Source organism: Condylostylus longicornis, unplaced genomic scaffold, assembly GCF_029603195.1.
Source record: "Condylostylus longicornis isolate FDR11 unplaced genomic scaffold, ASM2960319v2 ptg000044l, whole genome shotgun sequence".
NCBI lineage: Eukaryota > Metazoa > Arthropoda > Insecta > Diptera > Dolichopodidae > Condylostylus > Condylostylus longicornis.
Window position 1 is genome coordinate 8,840,840 of NW_026578013.1, and position 23,228 is coordinate 8,864,067.

A 23,228-nucleotide genomic window follows, 5' to 3' on the forward strand; every position below is an offset into this window, starting at 1 on the left:
TCAAATACCTGCTACAAGAAAAACTTGTTTGTAGCAGAATATTGTATCCGTCTGCTTGCTGCATATCTAATTGTTTGTCCGTTCGACATATGCGGGACAAAATATTTTATAGATTTCCTTTAAAATTTATACTTGAGTTTTATTAATGACAGAGATATGAAAATTGATAAAAGTTGATGAAGAATATTGAGTCATACCAATTGGACTTTAATTGGGAATCTTCAAATTGAATTGGGGTTAATTTAAAATTTTGTTATATTTTAGACCAATAATCAATATATATATATTTTTGGAAATTGTGTGTGTTCCAATTATGTTTCTTAGTTCAAATAAAGTCGAGTCAAATCAATGGTTCGTAATTTAGCACTATTCCCTTCAACAAGTGAAAATACTGCTTGTAAGGGAATTATTACTTATTTTTTATTTATTATTACATGGCATTTACCGTTAGTTTTCTGCATTTATAGAAATTCGGAAAAGCTTACAGTTTCGGAAATATAAGGTGCCAAAAATTCAAATTTTACAAATTTCGAGGGACACTAGCTTGAGAGGGGATAGAGGTGGAAAAAATGTTCTCTAACAGCCATTTACAAATAAATTACTAGTACAGATCTATGTATATATATTAAGGGTGTAGAAGTTTTGTAAAAATGTTCACGGACAGACGAACGGACAATTTTTTGGAAAAGTTCTAAAAAGTAAAAAAAAAAAGAACGAAAGAGGTATATTTGGGCTTTTGATGGCCAATTTAACCTTAACAATATAAAGGATAAGATATTTAATAAACAGAAACCTTTTAGTTGCATATTGTGACGAACACATCAAATTCTTTTTTATTACGAACACGAGTATTAACAAAAATATACTCTTGTCACTCAAATTATTATTTAATAGATATACAATTTAAAAAAAAAAATTAATATATAGGGTGTTTCGTTATAAAATTCTAATTATTTATCTTGAATTGATAATGAAAAGCATTTCATGTACGAGTATTTTGCTATAGTCATATTTATATAGCTACTATATAAATTTATTGTTTTTGCAAAAAAAAAATATGAAATATGTAAAATAATTTAAAATTTTTAAATAAATTAATAATTATTATTAAAAATTTTTTAAAATTTGTAATATTGTAAAATTATTCTTTTCTTATATTTTTATTTATTCAATAACTGTAATTTATTCAAAAAATTCCCATTTTAATATGTATGTATAAATAAATAAACAAAATTGATCATAAATTCCATTAAAATTATTTTCATTACAAAAATTAACGCCACAATATAACAATTTATATTGAAAAATTTCCATTGAAATTTTTAAGAAAATAAATTTTCATAATTTTTTTTTTCATAATTTTTAATATAATTATGAGACTATGTTTGTACAAATACTTTATACATATATATAACGTATGTGCGGATTCATATATTATTATTGAAAAATGCAATTAAGAATATCTTATTAATAATTTTGATTTATGAATTAATAAAAATTATTTTTTTTGTCTCTCTTTAAATAAAATTTTATTTGATATTTTATATGATGATACGATCATCATTAAATATACATATACATTCATGTACGTATGTACCTATACAGTCACACTTTAGTATACATATATGACCGAACACTGAGAACTGAGCGGTTTCTTTTTATTAATTTTTTTATTGTTTTTGTTGTTTTGTTTTTATATTTTCGATAAATATTTTTTAATGCGCAGGATATCCGAAAATTCTTGAAATTTTCATTTTGAATTAATCGTCCGCCATAATCAAACGAATATGGGTTTAAATTTTTAATTAAGTTGAAAAAAAAAAACAAGAAAAAATGAATTTTTATTTTTGTTCTTTTTTTTTCTGAGTTGAAAAGTCGCCAAAAAAAAGTACCCACTGAACAGGAATTTCATTTGAAATTTTTTAATTATATTTTTTTGGCTCCTGTTAATTAAAGAGGCATTATAAAAGTATTTGTTTTTTTTTTTGATTCTTCAGAAATTTTTTTTTTATTTTTCGTATTTTACAAGTTTTAAATACAGGTTGTTTACTTAAAAATTTCTTTTTTAAAATTATTTTACACATAAAAATTTAAAATTTTTCTGATTATTAAAAATTATGAATTGTAAAGGAAACACAATTTTTTGTCGCCAATTTTGGTTTTCAATGAGCACCTAAATTGATAAAACATTTAAATTTATACAGTAATATGGAAAATATTGATTCATTTCCACAAATCTTAAATGCTAACAGCATATTATTTTCTATGAGACACCAAAAATTTGTATTTACAAAAAAATTGCATATCTTTAGGCTTATTTAATATATTGTATTTTATCATTTAATATCAGTTAATTCTTATTTTAAGTAATAGTTAAGCAATAATTATTTAGTTATATTCTAAATTTATGTGTATATTGTTGGTTTTTAACAAAATATAAAAAATGTAATATTTTTCATTTTCCTGAAGCTGAAAATATCAGCCGAATTTCCTCATTCAGTAACGTAAAAATATATACGTTTAGAATATATACAAATGTACCACTACCAGCCCCTGTTTTATTTATTATTGGTGAGAGAACGCTACTGAACAAAAAAAATTTTTTTGTTTTGGATTAGAAATCAAAATCAGAAGGAATATCTAAAAATATCCATATGCAGTAATTTTTTACTTTGTTTTAATACAAAAAAGTTCAATTTGATAAGAAATACTATAATATTTGAGTTAAAAGAATAAATGTAAATTCAATAGGAGATCAAATAATATAAAATCAAATTATTAATTTACCTAAATTTGAATTAGGCTTAAAAATATATTCTAATACTTCAACTGAGCACCATGTAAAAAAATATCATGAATTTATATAAAATATATACGAATTTAATTGAAAAGCAAAGTTATTTGACTTGAAAAACTCCGAAATATGCATTTATTTTTAAAATGCAATAAATTTATTGCATACATTAAAAAAAATATTTTCTTATTTTTATTTTTCATTTTTATTTATTTTTAATTTTACATATCCAGTGTTATTATTTTAAAATTGATTCGTTTATTTTGTCAGAAATTTTGTCATAATTTATATTTCTTTTATATACGTATATAAAAAAAAAATAATATTTACACATAAGGTACATGAAAATTGATTATTTATTAGAAATATTTTCATTAATATTTTAAAAATTGGCATTTATGGTATATGATGACACCCTACTATTGTTCAAATGTTTTTTTTTTTTATTTTAAAATCGAAAAATATTATTGTAGCATACAATATTGTGTAATACATATTTGCGTACATAATATATCTGTTATATATTATGTGTGATATTATTTATTCGAATTTAAGATTTAATTTAAAAAAATATTAGAACCGCAAATGATATGTTAAAATTTTATAAGTTTTCTTTGCAAATTACAGTACGTAAATTGATTTTTTAAGAATTTATTTTTTAAATTTAAAGAAAAAATTACAATTCGTAAAGCATTTTTGAATCAATTATTGATACTGAATTTTAAATACAATTTAATGCACAACTGCTCGCCAAAACAGTACGGTTTTAATGATTCATTCATGGAAGCCAATTTTGAGCTTCTTCCCCTTACATTTCAACCAAAATATCTCAACTACATATTCAGTATTTCTTTTTAAAATTGCATTCAATTCCCGAAATAGCACACAAGGATTACATAACTGGAAAATCCAAAAAAGTGAAATTAATTATAATAATGGAACACATTCTCAATTAATATTTGTTAAATATTATAGTTATTTGGAGGCGTTTGTTCGGACGTTAGCCAAAAAGTGATAAAAGTATAAACCAAACTGTGTTGATTTGACCTGACAACTATATAATGAATGAATAACATGCAAAATGTCAACAACAAAAACAGGGGAAACCAAACAGGAAAGCATTTACCCATTATTGTAGTTTTCTGAATCACTTTGTGTTTTTAAATATAATTGCTTCTGGAGTATAAAAGCTATAGATTTTTTTTTTTTTATTTTTTTTTATAAATTAGTGTAAACTGTAGAACACATAGAGTATTATGCGCTTTAATTATGACATCTCTTTAAAAATTATTGGGTACAAACAATTTCTTTTAATTTTTAAATTAAATTTCAATTTTCTGTTTACGAACTTATAAATATAGAATAAATTGACTTTATATTTCATAGATACAACAAATATAATATTTATATATATATGTGTGTGCGTACATATTTTTTTAATACCTAATAAATCACACTTTTTATACTTATGTTTTGCAAATTTTTCAAAAATTATTTACGAAATAAGTGTATGAATTGATTTGAAAGAGTTGAGAGTAGTGTTTAAATTAGAAATATTTATTTTTAATTCTATTTAATAAATTATTTTATTAAAATATAAATTACGGTAATATAAAAAGATTTACGTAATTTATTTGTAATTATTATTTTAAGACATTTGCACACTAAATTGTTTAATTTGAAAATATTTATAAAATAAATTTTAAAGCTTTAAATTTACATAAAATTAAGGTATTACAGTAAATATAAATTAAATCTTGCATTGCAGTCGATATGGCGAGCAAACCGAAAGCGAATTGCAAGTGCAAACCAAAAAAAAATTCTAAAACTTCGTACTTTTACCATAAAAATATCTTAAACGGAGAAGTGAAGGAGACTTTATATGAGACTGCCGATCCTTGTTAAATAATAAAATATAAATTTCATTGACATACACTTCATAAATAGCAGTGCACGAAAATCTATAGCACTCGCATCACCAGAAGGTAAAAATAAATAACATATTACAGTGAGCGCGTCGAATTCAAAATTTTCGGAAAACTTTGTCAAGACCATAACTAGACTATATGACTTTATTAAAAATAATTCAAAATGTCTTTGTTCTACACACCATAAATCTTTAAGCCACAATTTCGCTAACGAGCTATGTTAGGCAAAATATATTTAGCTAAGCTAAAATATTTTGGCGTATGAAGTGAATATTTCATTTATTCACTTTTATTGCTCTTCTGTGCGGTAAAGCTCCTCAAACGAACCGGTCAAGCTAGTAACTCTAGACGTAAAGTTTTTGAAATTAGAGTTTTTTGTAAAGTTAATGCGAGTATACAACTAGAAGTTTATTTCTTTATGAAATCTGATGAATTTTTGGAACTGCAAGTTGTATTACCTTGTTTTGGCAACATTTTGCATGAAAATAACTTTTAGTGGAATTGACTTTTGACGAGATGCACATTGGAATTTCAATAAATCATTTAATAGCTGGGTTCATTTTAATTTTTTAAATATATTACAAAAAGAGAAGGAATTAAATACAATTTTTGAAATTAATTAAATATTTTTGCTTTAATCAAAAGTATATTGTTCTCATTAAACATTTTATGTACTGAGGACAATTTCCATTTTGTTTATTGTAATAACAATTAATATTATTTTGTGCTATACAAAATATAAGAATTATTTTAAAAATAATATTATCAAATGAACTGATAAAATTTTCTGAATCTAAAATTACTGAAAAATTTTTTTAAAATAAGGAAAAAGATCCTAAAAATTTCTTCCTAAAAAACTGAGTTTGCTAAAGTGCGTATGTTACGCACGAAATATCCCTAAGAACAAATAAAGTGTCATTATTGAATCAAAGCGTCTTTGTCCTCATTTTGGAAGGCAATTCAATTAATATTGATGACTTTAATCATTCAATACTTTGTACCTACACATTATTTTCAAACAAAAATGTCAAAATTTTTATAAGTCACTGCTTTATGTGATCTATACATAATTACGACGGCCAATATGAAAAATTCAGAAATTATATAATACAGATCAGCTGTGATATTTCAAAAAACAAATAAAAATAAGGAACAAAAAATCAATTAGAGAATGCAAAAAAGAAAATGTTGTTTTGTTTTCTTTTCTAAATACATATTAATAATTAATTATTTTGTTTCAAACAAATCTCGTGTTCAAGAAATTTTTATATACACACATATAGCTATATATAACACTAATTTAATTATATTATGTATTAGAAACCATAAAATACATTATGTATGTATGTATTAAAAAGAAAACAAAAACTCTCATTGTTATTTTTGAGGGTGATAATAAATTTGTTGCTATTATTAAATATTTTTGGCATATACAAAAAAACCACTTTAAAATTGTGCCAAAAAATTTTATAAAGAAAACAATATAAAATAAAATACATAAGGCTAATATACAAGACCGCAAAAAAACAAAATGTTAGAACCCAAATTTAATGATCATTATTATTATATTCAAGAACATGAAAAAAAAATACAATATTATAAACATGGTTATACTAAAAAAATGAAAAATAATATTTATTTATTAAATATAAAGATTTTTATGACATTTTTAATATCAAATTTCCTTAAAAATTATTATTATAAAAATTTCACAATTAATTGGCTAAAATAATAAATTTTTTTTGGTGAATAATTTCAGTACAATATTCATTATTAGATACGAAAATTATAATTGGGTCTGTTTGATGCATTTTTCAATTATTTAAGTATATGTAAGTTTTCACAGAAAATAAGGAGTCGTTTATAGGAAGGAATGGAAATCGTTAGTAGACCAAAAAGTAAACGGTAAAAAAGTAAGGTTACACGGCTCCCTGAAGGGTACACTCAGGCCACTAAGGCCCGTTGTGGTGATAGAAAAGAAGACTTTAACTGATTAATTCTTTTTATTGTGAATTATGTGCCGTATAACGCATATTGACAAAATTTTTAAAAAGTATCTCAAAACTACAAGCCTCCGGTGTCCCATAATAAAAATGATAAGAGACGAACTTAACGATTTTCCGTTTAGACATATTTTTTTCTAAGACACTTCTGTAGACCTTTTTCATGATTCGGTGTCTTACAATCGACAATTGCCAATAACCATTCCATTACACTTAAGTAATTTTAAGAAAAATAGTGATCTAGAGATATTTTGAAAATATAACTAAATGCAGAAAAGTCCATTTCCTTAATTTTATACTTATTTCCAAAATTTATTTTAAGATTTCATTTGATTTACTAATCAATTTATTCTATATAATAAATTATTATTTTAAAAAGATCGCATTAAGACAAGTATAAAATTTGTCAATTTAATTGCGTTTTTTTTGCCCGATAAACTACAATAAATTTATTATAATGTTATTTAGCATTATTTTATAAAGTATAAAATCAAAAGAAAATAAAGACACGAGTTTTTTACGTGAGACAAAATTTATCGTAAATTTATAAAAATTTATACGATAGATCTTTCCTCTCTCTCTCAATCGATTGATGTCATTAGTTTTAAAAATGATTTTTATTACCACTTCATCATAACCCTTAAAATAGAAATTGTTTTAAGTTTTTTGCGATTTTTTTTTAATAAAAATTGTTTTAAATGTACATTTTGTTGTTTTTTTTTAATTTACGGTACTTACGTATTTGTATACTTAACGTATATATTAAAAAAAAACACTTTGAATTAAACAAAAAATAATATTAAGAATAAAATTTATTATATTTTCATTTTAATGAAAATTTAGACTTTGTAATATTTTCAAATTGTTTTTGCAATATTTTATAAATTTTTATTAAGATTCAATAATTTAAATGTATACATGGATGTGCATATATGTATATGCCTGTAAATTTCTGCGTATTTAATTTATGAATTTCAATTGACAATAATTTTGTCAATTTTATCATAGAAAAAAAAACATATTTTTAATAAAATATAAAAATATCACTACCTACTTATCGAATTTTATTAATTTTTACTATTTTTACAAAATATTCATAATACAATAATAAATATTTCGAATATTTCGAAATATGTTCTATAAATTATATTGTATATGAGAATTTTATAGTTACTTGGCTATTTTTTAAAAAACTTAAATGAATTTTGTTATTAAGCAGGCAAATAACTTCAGTGTTTTCCGAAAATAACTAAAAGCTCTATATTTTAAGAAACTAGCACTTATCGAATGAAATATACAAAAAATTAGATTTAGGTTAACGCTTTTCTTGCATTCAATTCAAGAGTAAATAACAATAATCTTGATACACGTACACATACATACATATATGTATACGAAACACTGTCAGGTATACAAACTCTCCCACATGCAGTCTTAATTGCATATTTATTCTTGTAGATGTCTTTTCATTTTTGTTTATATTTCTCTTGCATATAGGAAGGCGTATATCAACATCATTTATAACAAATAGTTTCAAATTTGACAATTAGCATTAATAAAATCCTGAAAAATATTACAAATTTTCATGATACCAATGAACGTTAACATTATGTACATTGCAGGTACTTATGCAGGTTTAAAATTCCAACGCGAATATATTTGGAATTTACATTTGTGCATGTGTACAACTTATTTCCACAAGTATTCTTTTTGAATATCAAACATGTTATATGCAATTACAAAGTACTATTTTATTTTCTCTCCACCCTAGGAGAAAAGAACCTCCGGAAAATATATATTCGTTCAATACACCGATTATATTTATAACATTTGAAATCGTTTACAATGAGACATGTAAGTAAAAACTACTTACTCTAATTGAAACACTTTCTTTAAAGAAAAAAGATTATTTTTTATAAACACAAAAAATTTCCATAAACAAGGTATAATAAAGAAATAAAAAAAAATATCAGCTGAAGTTTAATAAAATTTAATCAGCTGATAAAATACTGACACTCTGTCTATAAGTGATTTGCTTGTAACGCTATAAAATTTTTCAAAATATTATGCAAAATCTATTTTATTTATTCTGAAAACAATAATACATAATGCAGTTAGTGCCATAATATAAACGAGTTTGTGCATTAATTAAATAAAATGTTCATTTATTAAAGTAAATAACGTTATCAATATTTTATATTGATAACAGTACATATTGTGCATGATTGATTATTAAACACTAGGTTTCTTTATTATTAAATATCAAATACATATTAGAAATTTGATAATAGCAGATGTTGATACACATGTTTGCTTGCATTCATACATTCAAAACAATATTTATTTATTGTTGCAGTTTTAGATCATGTAAGAGCCCTGTGACAACACTCAATTTGGGTACAATTTTATTTTTTAACTTTTCAATTCCAAAGAATTTAAAAATATAAGGCGAAACGTCTGACTGAATAAAAATTTTAGGGCTTTTGTGTTTTTTTTTTACCCTTGCCAGAAACTTGTTAATCGTTTATATAATATGGGAAATATAGATTTCAAAGAATATTCATATTTTGAAAAAAATAATAATTGTTATTATTTAACAAAGTTGGGTCAAACCAATGGTTTGTAAGGAAGCAATTTTTCATTCAACAAGTGAAAATATTGTTTTCAACAGTTTGGTAGCGTAACGGGTACAATTATTGACACTCTAAAAATTCTCGACAATTATTGACACCCTGATTGCTATAGTACTTTTCGTACTTACATATACGAAAACCTATTACGGGTTTTCAACATCAAAAATTTTTCTCATTCTAATTTTATTATATAATAAATTTAAATTAATTGGTTTTTAAATTTAAATAAAAAAGAAGAATATTACAGAACTCATTTTAGGCAGAAAAGTGGTGAAAATCAAAAAAAAATTAGTACATTTTAAGGTTCAAGCGATATTTTTAATGTAGTGTCGCACTTTTTAAATAAATGAATGCTTAATTTTATATTTATACAGGGTTGCTCGTAAATAATTTCATGGATGATTCTTTAATCAATTTTCAGCAAAAAATTGTATGGAACCCCCTCCCAGGGTGCAGATATACTCGTTTTCGAGGTATAGCCTGTTGAGAAAAAGGTACCAAACTCTTTCTGCATATAAATAAATGCTTATAATTCCGGAACAATACAACATAAAGTTATCATTAGGTGCTTGTTTTACAGGCAATTGATTGTTCTTTATTTTTGGTAATTAATTTGATTTGAGCCATAGTTTTCGAGATACTGCTCGTCAATATTAGAAAATTTTTTCACAAAACTCGAAATTTCTCAAAAATTTTGGTTATTATGGTTTTGTTTTTGTTTTTTTCGATGCACTACGATGAGATCTAAATGTTAACCCATATAATATTTTCCTCTACTTCTCACAGTTTTGCTAGTGAAACGAGTTGAATATTTTAAAACATGCGAAAATTATTCAACGATTATAAAAGAAAGGTAGTGTCAATTATTGATCAAATTTTCGATAAACTTCTATCATTGACATGTGGTGTCATACTTTTTGAAACAATTTATGACACCAACTAAAAATTGTTATTTTTAGACGAAATAGCTCGGCAAGTGGAAGAGCTTCAAAGAAACTTTGATAAGTAAAAATTTTCTTCCACATAAATAAGTTTCTACTACGAGTAAAGATTTATTTCTGTATAAAATTTGAGCTTTCTATCTCAAATGGTTTAAAAGTTTTTTAAACAGACTCACGCACAGCAAATCGAACGATTTGATTGCAGCTGTACAGAATTCTTTTTACATTATTCAATCAGAAAATCTTGCACATTTTAAAATATTCGAAGATCAAAAATACAGAATTTCCTTTTCTAAAGTCTCAATTTGTAGTCACCTTAAAAAAAATTTTGATGCCTATATATTAAAATAGTAAGAGGACACATGTGTGACCATATAGTTTTGGAAGAAAGCCAGCCTAATATGTCATGCTCATCAAAATATCAAATTAAGTATTAAAGAGAAACGATTTTTGTTTTTAATTAAAAATATATTTTCGCATATTTCTATTTTATTTTATTATATCACATATAAATTTGATCCTTTTTTTTTTGAAATTTGAATGTGCATACATACATATGTAGATATAAGATTGAGATATTTAAAATAATTAGTTCAATACTGTATTCCGAAATTTCTCAAATTTAGTTTCAAATCGGTATTTTCTAATATTCTTTGCGGATATGAAAAGTTCGAATTCAATTGTGTTTTACTAAATATTTCAGAAAATTTTGCTATATTTAAAACCCATTGGTAGGTGGGTGTCTTAATTAACTTTTCAAAATTACATATATTTTAAAATTTTGCGTTGGGTTTTCAATTTTATATAAAAATTGTGTTATATTACCAGTGGCCTTGATTCCTTTTGCTTAAATTTTCTAATTTTATTATTAAAAGTTTATCCAATAACTTTCTTAATGTTTGTGATCCTCATTTAAGGGTACATAACACGCCCAACTACACAAACCTACATAAAAATGCAATTATTCACATCTATTCCCAGAAATGGCGATATATTGTTATATAGAGAATAAGCCTCTAATTTTCAGTATTTCGAGAACTAAAAGTCAAGGCTCAGACTGTTATGTCCTGTATTCCAGATTGAATCAATTAAAAATATGTAATGTAAATTTATGTACAGATAATTTATTAATCTCCCTCATTTTTTTTTGAAATTTCAAATTTTTAACATTAATACAAATGTATGTATATTACGTTTACAAAATTTTATAACAACATTGTAAAAATATACAATTAATATTTACATAAAGTAATAATCTTCCTATTCTATATAAGTATTCTATTTGCATATACTAATTTCCGTACATGGTTATGTATGTATTTATGTACATTATAGGAATTGTAAGTAAATTAATTTTAACAAAAGAAAAAAAAAGTATAGTATTATTTACATTAAATTAAGAATCAAATAATAAAAATAAAATTTATAAATTTTCAAAAAATATAAATAATATGTAAGTATATTATGAGTATACAACTGTAATTCGCTTTTCATCAGATTTCATTTATGTCATCTAATTATGTGACCTTATGAGATTTACTTTTATTCATTTGCTTAATACTTAAGCACGATCCCAAATACTATAAGGACGACTATATTTTTCTTCGTCTGCTTCAATTTGGGCGTAATCGATTTCTAAATATTCTTTACCACCAAATGATATTCTTTTACCTGTATCACGTTTCAAAAAGCTTAAATGAACAGTTTGATCTTCTTCATCTTCACCTAAATGAATTTTATATGATATACTTGTAATTCTTTCAACAATACGTGCTTTACGCCATTTTATTTGTGTTTTTTTGAAACGTTCACCATATAAAACAAGTTCATCTGGTTCAAAAGCTCTCGGTCTTATACATGGTTTTGGAGGTGCTTTAATCAATTCTTCCGCATCGATTTCATCTTCTGCTTCTTCATCTAACGTATTATTTTCCTCATAAATTTCTTTTTCACATATTTCTGGTTCAATTGGAGGCTCAGAATTTGTTGGAGAAATTGAACGTGGTGGACCATCTGTTATAGATAATCTACGTTTTACTCTTTTGATTACAACTTTTTTAAGAGCTTTCCGTTTTTTAGCAGATTTTTCTTTAATACTATCACCTTTTGTATCTGTATCTGTTGTTTCAGCTGTAGACTCGGATGTATAATGTTCATCTTCTGTTGTCTCATTTTCTGAGTGACTACTCTCACGCAGTCTTTCAATAACATTTAACTTAGATTCAGATCCATCTGTGATTTGTGATTCTTCTACATTTTCTTGAGTAGTTTCTAATTTATCTTGTTCTATGGATATAGTTTCACTAGATATGTTCTGTTCTGAAATTTCATTAGGGGCTGATAAAGTTTCAGATTCAATATTTTTAGTTTCCGTTTTCAATTCATCATGAGAAATTTCATGGGGTTGAAGAATTTTAGTTTCTTGAGTAATGCTTTTTTCAACATTAGTTGATTCCTGAATGTTAAATGTTTCTTCGTGTTCGGTAGAGTTTGACACAGCATCAACCGTTTTTGTAATTGCTTCTTTTTCGTGCAGTACTTCTTTCGCAGTTATCACTACAGTTGGTATGATGATCTGATTATTTTGAGTTAATAGGTTATTTAACGTTGCAGTTGTAGTTTCATTTGCTTTGATATTTTCCTTTTGCGTTTCTATTGACAATTTCATAATATTTTCCTTGTCATTACTAGAAGTCGTTGACAGTTCTTTAGATTTTTCAATTGTTTTAGACACACAGTTCATTTCAGTATTCTTGTTAGTCGTAATAGTATCAACATTTACTGTTACTTTTGGAGCTTCATTTTGTTTTTTCTCAATTTCTTTTTCCACTTTTGCAGTGTCTTCTTTATAAAGTATACTTTCTTTAGATATGACTGTATTTTCAGCAGTTTCAGTTTTTGTAACGCTTATATCTTTCACTAGCTTAGTATCCGTTGGCTTTTCGGCGCTTTTTATGCCAGAAGAATTATCAGTGCTGACTTTTTTCTTTGGTGCAACGTCTGTAGATTTAGAAGTAACAGAAATTTCTTTAGTCTTATTTTGAATTATGCTGCCATTTGGTGTTAACTTTGTGCCATCATGCTTTTGAGAGTCCTTTGCTTGAGCCGTTACTTTAATAGGACTTGAACTTTTAAAAGGGCTAAGAGGTTCTTTTACCCTAGAAACAGTAAATGTTTTAGGAACTGTTTTTGATCCAATTTTCTTTACTTCTGTGCCACTTTTTTGAACCGTTATTTCTTTAGTAGCAGGTGAAACTTTAACAACCTTCCTTGTTATTACTTTAGGTTCTTTATTTGAAATTTCTTTTTGTGGGCTTGTTTGATTTTTAACTTCTTTATTAGAAGTATTGCTAGTTGATGTAGTTTTAACTGTCGTTTTAACAGCCTGTTTCGGCAAATCGGTAGAATTTTTTGGAACACTAGCTTTTTGTACAGTAACTGGAACAGCATTTTGCATACTCGCTGTAATATTCTGTTTTGATACAACAGAGGTTTTATCCGGAAGTGAATCAGTAGATGTTGTTACTGTATTCAATGGTTTTGGTTTACTTGCAACAATTTTATTGGCCGGTAAGCTTTTCACACTTTCAACATGCGAAGCTCTTCTTTGTTGAGTTGTTATTGTAGTTTTTACTTTTTGTTTATTTTCACTTTCAAGCTTTTTAGCATCAGTTATAGCAACAGAAGCCCTTCTATTAATAACTAAAGAATTTTCAGAAATAGTCATTCTTTTTGAAAGTTCAGTTTTATTTAGATTTGATGTATCAGTTAAATTATTATTTTCTTGATTTAATTCTTTCTTAGCTGGTTCAATTTCCGAAATTATTTTACAATTATTATCACCTTTTGGGAATTCAATCAGTTCAGGATTATCAAATTCAATGGATCCTTGTGGTACGACAACCTTTGAAACAATTACTTCTCTACTTAAGAGTATTGTAAAATCATCTAAATCATTGGAAATATTTTTTGTATCGTTTATAATTGTTTCCTCAGACTTTTTATTTAACGGTTTGTCATTAGTAACTAAATCAGTCTGCGAGCTTTCTGTTTCAGTAAGATTATTTAATTTATTTAAATGGTTGTTGGAATTTTTATTATTTAAACTTAAGTTCAACTCAGTAGCTTCTGTTTTATTGTCAGATGCGTGTAATATTGGAATTTGCTCAGAAGCTTTTAGTAAATCTAATATTTCTAATGATTTTGAATCTGACACTTCATTTTGTTTTAAAGTTTTATCATCGACGGAAATTTGTTTTTTTAATTTTATACGTTTTGGTTTTTCAGTTCCACTTAATTCATTCGAATCTTTATCAAAAGAATTGATTTTCTTAATTTTTTTAAGTTTTGGTTTAACGACACTGTTACCAGTAATGTTCAAATTATTGTTTTCATTTTCCACAACGGGTGGCTTTTTCAATAATAATTTTTTTACTTTTTCTTCAGCACTTTCTGCAACTTGTTTTTTAATAATGTTCTTTTTTACTTTTTCATTTTTAACCTCAATTAAATCAGGAGTTGTGTGTTTTTTATTAACTAAATTATTTTCCTTAATTTGATTGTTGTTTATTTTTTCATTTTTTTCTTTAATTAAATCTGGACTTGCATGATTTTTCTCAATTGAATCATTAATTTGATTATCTTGAATTTGATTATTTTTTTCAGTGTTTAATATATTTACAGTTTTATCATTATTTGATTGAATTGCAATTTGATTTTGGTTATCGTTTTTATTATTATTTTCTATAGTAACTTCAATATTTTTTAATTCTGTATTTAAATTATTGTTATTATTATCAACATTAGCCTTATTTAATTCTTTATTTTCATTTGAATTTTGTAAATTTTCCGAACTTAATTCGTTCGTTTCTGATTGATTTCTGTTATTGTTATCGATTTCATTTAATTGATTAGTTTTATTGTTTTCTTGATCTATAATTGTTTCGTTAATATTATTAATGCTTCGTCTTGTTTTTCGTACAAAACGAAATTGTACGGGTTTATTATCATCAGCGATTGGTGCCATTTCTTCTTCTTTTTGATTTATTTTAAAATCATCAGATAATTTATTTTGTCTTGATAAACGTCTATTAGTAATTGAACGATTACCAATTAATTTATCTTCAATTTCAATACTTTGTTCCGAACTATATTGACGAATAACACCTTTAACTTCACGAAGGGCGTTTGAAATATTAGCACGTAATCTATTTAAACGTGTAATTGGGTCTTCATCTTGCGATAATGTCTTTTGTCTCATAGATTTATATTTATCTTTATTATTTATATTATTATTATTGTTATTATTATTGTCAGATTGACCGTCAATTAATTTATTTTTATCAATTGAATTGAGTTCATTAATATCGATTGATCTTTTTGTAGATTCATTAAAGTTCAAATTATTTTCGGTTATTTCTTGCTCTTGTAATATTTTTTGATTTGGAACAATACATACACCTTGAGCTTGTTTTAAATTTTCATTGATTTCATTATTTTTGGCATCAAGTAATTTTAATTTAATTTCATTATCTAATTCTTTTGATTCTTCTTTAATAAAATTTAATTCACTTATGTTGTTGTTATTTTCACTTTTAATTATATCTGAACTATCAATTAATTTTATTGAACCAGATTCATCATTTAATTTTAAATTAGTTTTCCCGTCGGATGATTCATTTATATTTACCGATTTATCATCCAATTTTTCATTATGTTCTAAAATATAATTAATATTTTCACGATTAATATCAGATTTTTGAATTATTTTATTTTCTAAATTATTTTCTTTATTATTTTCTGATTCTAATGAATTTTGATTTTCTGAATTAATTTTACACAATTTATTATTATCTTCCACATTTATAATATTTTTAGAAATTATTAATAATTGTTCTTGCAAATTTTCATTATTTTGTAATAGATTTGTTGTATTTATTTTAGAATTAACGTTTACCGCTGAGACAACCGATTTATTAAATGAATCTTTAAATTCTATTTGATTTTTTAAATCATTCGCTTCAATATCTGATACATTTTTTGATTGTATGTTGTTTTGTGTTGTTGTAGAGTTCGTTAATATTGCGGTAGTGTTATTATAGTTATTGTTAAGCGAGTAATGTTGTGGTTGTGAAAAATCACTATTTTTATTTAAAATATTTTCTTTTTGTGCACTTTCAACGTTTACATTCGGTTGATGAGTGTTAATAACAATTTCTTCTTCTAAAGTGTTGGTATTAATATTTACTAAAGGCGTATCTGAGATAACGTCATCAGTATTTTTATTTTGTGTAATTTTATTTTTATTTTCCGGTAATATTAAATTTTCATTAAAATCATTAAGTGGTGATGATGCTGATAATGATGTTGATAATTCGAATTGATTATTGCCACTATTGTTTTTATTTTTACTAATACTTTCAGGAATATTGTTGTTATTATTAAAATTATCTCTATTGCCTTCATTGCTATCACCATAATCGAACGTAACAGAATCTATTAATTCATTATTATATTGTTCCAAATTATATTGTAATTTTCCATCAGTTAATAATGTTTTTGTTGTTGTTTTTGTTATTTGTTGTTCCGTTGTTGATGTTGTTGTTGTTGTTGTTGTTGTTGTTGTTAATGAAGATGACGTGATCGTATCATCATCAATAGGAATTGTTGGTTGACTATTATCGATGGAACAACTTCTTTGATCATTTGGTGTTTGTTGGCTTTGATCCAAATGTTGTTCATCTTGCGTCATTATTTCTTTTACGTTATTTATTCCTTCTTTTTCTATATTAGTATCATATGACGTTTCAATTGTATTTATTAATGATGATGCAGTGGAGAATGATGATGTTGTAGAATAAGGGGAAAATTGTTGTGATGTTGTTACTGGTAAAGATTGGCATTCCAATAAACGAGAATTTTTTATAGGAGAACTTGTACTATAATTATAATCAGATTGTTGTTGTTGTTCTTGTTGTTGTTTCTGATTTTGTATTGAATCTTGTGGTGGTTGTATATATGTAATAGAAATAGAGTTTGTCGGTTGCGAAGGCGAAGAAAACGATGAAAACGATGATGATTCGGATGTTTGAACTATTTCCGAAGATGGGGACGAGAAATATGAAGATAAAGGTAGTATTTTTCCTTGCAGCTGACCTATATTGAATTTTTTAATTTTATTTTTGTCTAAAGTAAAATGTTTCAAACAGAAACCACTGCTTAATGTTTTAGTTTTTCTTTTCTTATTTTTCTTTTTTAAACTTTTTATATAAAAAAGTTTTAGAATTAAAGAACACTTTTAATCAATTTGTTTGTTTCATAGTGTAAACACTTGCATAAGAATTTCATAAATTTTATTTTTTTTTTAATATTACTTTTGATTTTTCTTTTAATTATAGTTAGAATTTTATTTTCAAAAAATAATTTAATCACAAACTTTATTTAACTGGAATTATAAAAATTTTTCATTATATTAAAGTAAAATTTTTGTTTTATTTAAATAAATTAATTTTATAATTATTTTACACCATTTTTAATATTTTTTAAAAATTTTTTTAATATGCATAAATTTAAAAAAAAAAAAAATTATTCTATAACAATGAATTTATTACTAATTGTACAAAAATAAAAGAAAAAAAAATTTTTATAGAAAAAAAACGCTGTTTCTGCTATAAAAGATTTTTCCTAACAGCGTGTTTTGCGACTAAACTAATTTAATTTTATAACGGATATCTGGGGTAATTTTCCTTTACATTCTTCGATTTTTCGTTTAGAGATTTCTAAAGATTTTTTTCTATTTTCTCGATAGAAATTAAAACGATAAATAAATACACGCGAAGCAAAAAGTAAAAAAAATTGAGAGAATAAATATTTGCATGAATGATGAATTTTATGTGTTCAATAGCGAGAGACAAACACGAAATATTAAATAATTTGAATTTTGTATTTTAACTAAAAAGAAAAAGAATAATTTTTTTTCTCTATCTACATCTATAAAATATACATGTATGTATGTACAAAAAACATACACAATGCCTTTATTTATAATAATTTTTAAGGATCATTCACATTTTTATATTACTTGCGTTACGGATGATGAGCTATTACTCGTAAGATACGATAGATAATAAAATGTTTTCATAATTAATTATTTTTCAATTTATTGGCCTTATGGATCAACTGGTTTAATCACTTATATAAAATACAATTAAAAATATTCGGATGAAAATAATTATTTTCTGATATTTTCTTTAAACTTTATGTTTCCTAAACGAGTGTTCTTCAAACATTCTCTTAATATTCTAATTTTATTGCATATGGCTAGGAGAACAATAAAAATTCAAAAGGATTAGTTAAGAACTATTAGGGAAAAGAATAAACTAAAGTTTTTGTACTACACTTACCGTTTCTTATAGAAATAGCAAAAAATTTAAATTTGAAGATGAGGTGGACCAAGAGCTTCGAAATCAGAAAAAAAGAATTTGGGCAATGAACAATATATTTCATACTGTTATAATTTAACCCTTAAGGGGCAAAACAAAAATGAAAAGCAAGTTAAGTTGAACAGCTATCTGTAGCATTTTGCTTTAAAATAACAAAAAAAATTTCTGATTTCTAAACAATAAGCTGACAAAAACTAACATATTTAGAGTTTTGAGAGAGTGTAAGACCTTAATATACTTTATTTTAATAGTTTCTTGTGGATTTAAACATAGAAAATAATTATCGTTTATAGAGGAAAAAATTTTTATTTGAAAACCTAATATTGTGCATGAACCTGTTCTATTTTCATTAATTTGTTTCATTTTTACCGATGATATTTAAATATTACAATAAAAGTAAGAGTAAAATTCAATTTCTGCCTTAATTTTTTTCTCCTTTACACTTTATAAATCTAAGTTTTAGGACTAATAAATTGGATTTAAATTTTTATTTTAACAATATACAAAAGTATTTAAGACAAAAATACTATAGGAATCTATCGATATAACGAATCTTACACAATACTCATTTGCGTCTCAAGTTTTTGTGGAACAGAAAAGCAAACAAATTAAAATAAGTTTATTATGTAAATCGGAACATAAAACAGTGAATCCCTTATAAATATAAATTCTTTTCTTTGCATAAAATGTAATTTTTGGACTATTTATTGTAACTAAACCGTAAAAATTTTTTGAATTCTGTAAACGCAGAAAAGTAGTGGCTGACTTCTTCTATCTCGACATAGCATAGTTAACTTTAAAAGAACAAAATTAACGTTAAAATCAACCGTTATCTAAAATCCATTTTTGAAAATTTCCGATATCGCGTTACTCATAGACGATAAGTTGTTGGAGCTTAAAATTTGAAATGGAGCACGTTTTAGATACTAATAAAAAGTTTATATCGTTATAAAAGAAAATCAAGTCTCCCCCCCTATCCCTTCACGAATTATCGCCTCATAAAATTTGTAATCAAAAATTTTCAATTTTTGGCAATATTCCCGGAACTACAACCTTTTATAAATTTCTTAAAAGCTGGGAAGCTATAGGTTCCATCGAAAATAAAATTTGTCTTAACTCATGCAATTAACCCTTGAATTCGAGCATTATATTAACGCCTCAACGACTTTCTTGTTTTTATTTTTAAAATCATGAATTAAAACGCTTCTTAAGGAAAATTTCCTTCACGTTCTTGAAAAAACAAAAAAAAAAAAACTCACTAAAATTAAAAACAAAATGAAAAAAAAAATAAAATCAAAAGTAAATTTTGGCAAAAATATCATTATACCCCTTTCGTTATTGTCTTCGGAAAATCAAGAAAATGAAAAGGCAAAGAATTTAATTAATTAAAACTCGTTTAAGTATTTTTATGTGATGACGGCTACTTTCAAGGGGAATCAAGTTTTTCAATTTTCCTTGAAATTTTATTTTTTTTTTGTTAGATACACATGCACATATATAACATATTTTTTGTGTTTTTTTATCGTATGTATAGATTTTCTTATATTTTTACGTTTCTGTTATTTTTTTTTGTTTATTCGTGTATTTTTAACATTTTGCTAAGTTTAACATAAAATTATTTTAATTTATTTGTAGATAACATACAATTATTTGTATAATACATACAAGAAATACATATCTACATATTATTCGCACTTTCTATGCTGTACATAAAAACAAAGAGTTGGCTTTATGTTTCACATAAACAATAGGTGGAAAATTGAAAATTTTTTAGTGAAAATCCAAATAGATTTTTACTTCAAAGTTCAATAAATTCTCATATTTAAATGTTGTTTTAATTTTCTCTTATTTTTGTTTTGTGTTATTCAATTCTTTTGGTTTTTTTCGTGTTTTATTCTCTTTTTTTTTTTTTTTTGAATACGTTTTATATTATTTTTTCTAGTTATTTGAAAAGTAAGTGAAAATCTTCGATTTGTTTTGTTGTGAATGAATATTAAAAATTAAATAAAACGAGAAAGAATAGAGTTGACCGTGACTACTCTGTGATACCCGTACGAATTTGTTATCCTATGTGTGAGTAAATATGCCGTAGGCGACTATAGGACAGACTATGACTTTAAGTAGCCATAATACCATATTAATTTACGTAAAATTTCAGTACTGTGTTTTTCAAAATACTGTGTGTGCCAAACTACTATTGAAGTTGTATGCCAGCTACCAGAAAGAGCCAAGAAATTTTAACGAATTTTATCACACAAAACAGCCCTAATAATACTGTTGTTCACACGAAATTTCTATATTATAACTCCCATAACTTTTGAGATATTGCCAAATATCTTTTGGATTTGTATTGCAGCTATCACAAGTGCCTATGAGATCTTAACAACTTTTAATGAATATTGTTGCCATTTTTGCAAATTTTATTTTACAAAATTTTAGTGTTTTTTTCATTGAACAGTTCTTAAGATATAGCCAAATAAATTTCGAAGTTGTATGGTACCTACCAGAACCATTGCCACGATCATATCCAATTTAAATAGGGTTTTGGCAATTACTACAATAAAACATTTCTGAAAATTTGGTGAACTTAGCTCAATCAGTTTTTAAATTATCGTAAGAACGGATTGACAGACACCGATAAATCGACTCAGAATTTGACAATGAGTTTATATCTCAAATATAACATTTCTTAGCGTTCAAGTTTTTAATGTTTTCTTTTTGCTAGTTATAATCGTGACCAAAATCAATACTAAAATAGCCTTATTAATTACTGTTTTAAAATAAAACTATAATATGTTTTGTGAGAATGCAATTTAAATTTTTTAAAACAGACAATATTGTCCTAAATAATATGGAATTTCTCATTTCCGATTCGTTTAACTTATATAAAAAATCTATAAGTTACTAAGATTAAAGGACATAAAAAATATATAGAAACTGTTATATAAAATAAATTCATTAATTAACCTATATATTATCGAGTAATTAAAATAAAAGAGAACACATTTCCTCTATAAAATATGAGGAAATTTTCCACTCACATAAATATTTTTCAAAATATTCAATTAAAATGGGTGAAAAATTTTCCATTTCATTTTGTGTTCTGTTTTCTCTTAAAACATTTTGGTGAATTATTTTCAATTGTATCTGTACTGTAGCTATATACTTGCAATACTTATGTAAATTGTGCTAACTTATAAGAATAATTTCCAAACGAAATTTCTATTTCGAATGAAAATCTTAATGTTTGCCGGATATTATGCAATTATTACTTACTCGTAGTTCTAATTATATATTTACTATAATATTCATTACAAAAATATAACAATACCAAATTGTTGTATTATACTTCGGGTATTGTATATTATTTTCTTGTATGGATATATAACAACCTGTATGTAGATATTAAATTAGTAGCTTAATATTTTAAGTAAAAATATTCCATAACATTAAGAAAATTTTAGTAATTTGTTGAAAAATAAAAAAGGTACACCAAACAAGAAAAAAAAATTGTTATAAAGTGATGAAAAACAAAACAGAGGGAAAATATTTTTCATATGACTAATTTACATACAAACCTGATACAAACTGAATGAAAAGAAAAAAACGAAAATTAGAAGAAAAAAAAATGAAAAATTACCTTGAATTTTACATTGAAGATTTTATTTTTAAACTTGACATGAATTTCATTTCTTCTCTTTTTTGTTGTTTCTTATTTTTCCCTCGATTTTTCGCGCTAATTTTCTTTTTATATCTTATTTTAAATTTTATACATAGGAAATGTTAATTTTTCGTCTAGGAATTCCAATTTGTAGACCTGCCTTATTCAAAAAATTTAATTAATATTTTATTTTTATATTTTTACAAAATTTGTTTTATTTTTTTACCGACAAATGCACATACATATGTACATAAAGCAATGAATATAAAATAAAGAAAAAGTTAATTTGGAAAATTTTTAGTTCATCAAGGTTCCAAAAATATCATAAATTTACTGTGAGGATTATATGTTTACGTTTCTGCAGTTGTACTGTATAATATAGGGGCCTCGGTCAAGAAACTTAGAAGGTTATTAAAACAAATTTAAATAAAAATAAAAGTAAAATTTTTTTTTTTCTATAAATTTTATTCGCGAAGGCAAAAAATCATTAAATTGAATTGTTATAATTTTTTTTTCCTTTTTATTTATTTAAAAAAAAAATGAACAATAAATTTATTAAAGCATGTTAATCATATAAAAAGATTAAAAAATTAATTAAATTTTACCTAAACGTGTGCTAAATTATTTGATTTTTTCTTTAATATCAAGGAATTGAATACAATTATAGGTATATAAAATTATATGTTCTAATAAAATAAAGTAGTTTCCTAGAAAACATGCTTTTTTTTTGTTTGACCTAAATCTTATTTCAAATATTTATTTTTCGAATGACATGTCATTTTCTAATGTATTTTAGTTTTTTAATTTAATTTTACTCAATAGTTTTA

General features: G+C 24.5%; 1 protein-coding gene across 1 annotated transcript; it reads right to left on the reverse strand.

Annotated features, from left to right (window-relative positions):
• Positions 1-11,662: 11,662 nt before the first annotated feature.
• Positions 11,663-18,144, reverse strand: LOC129610228 (protein PF3D7_1417600). Its single transcript, XM_055522708.1, has one exon. The coding sequence runs from the start codon at positions 17,048-17,050 to the stop codon at positions 11,861-11,863; it is 5,190 nt and encodes a 1,729-aa protein (XP_055378683.1). The 5' UTR covers positions 17,051-18,144; the 3' UTR covers positions 11,663-11,860.
• Positions 18,145-23,228: the final 5,084 nt, after the last annotated feature.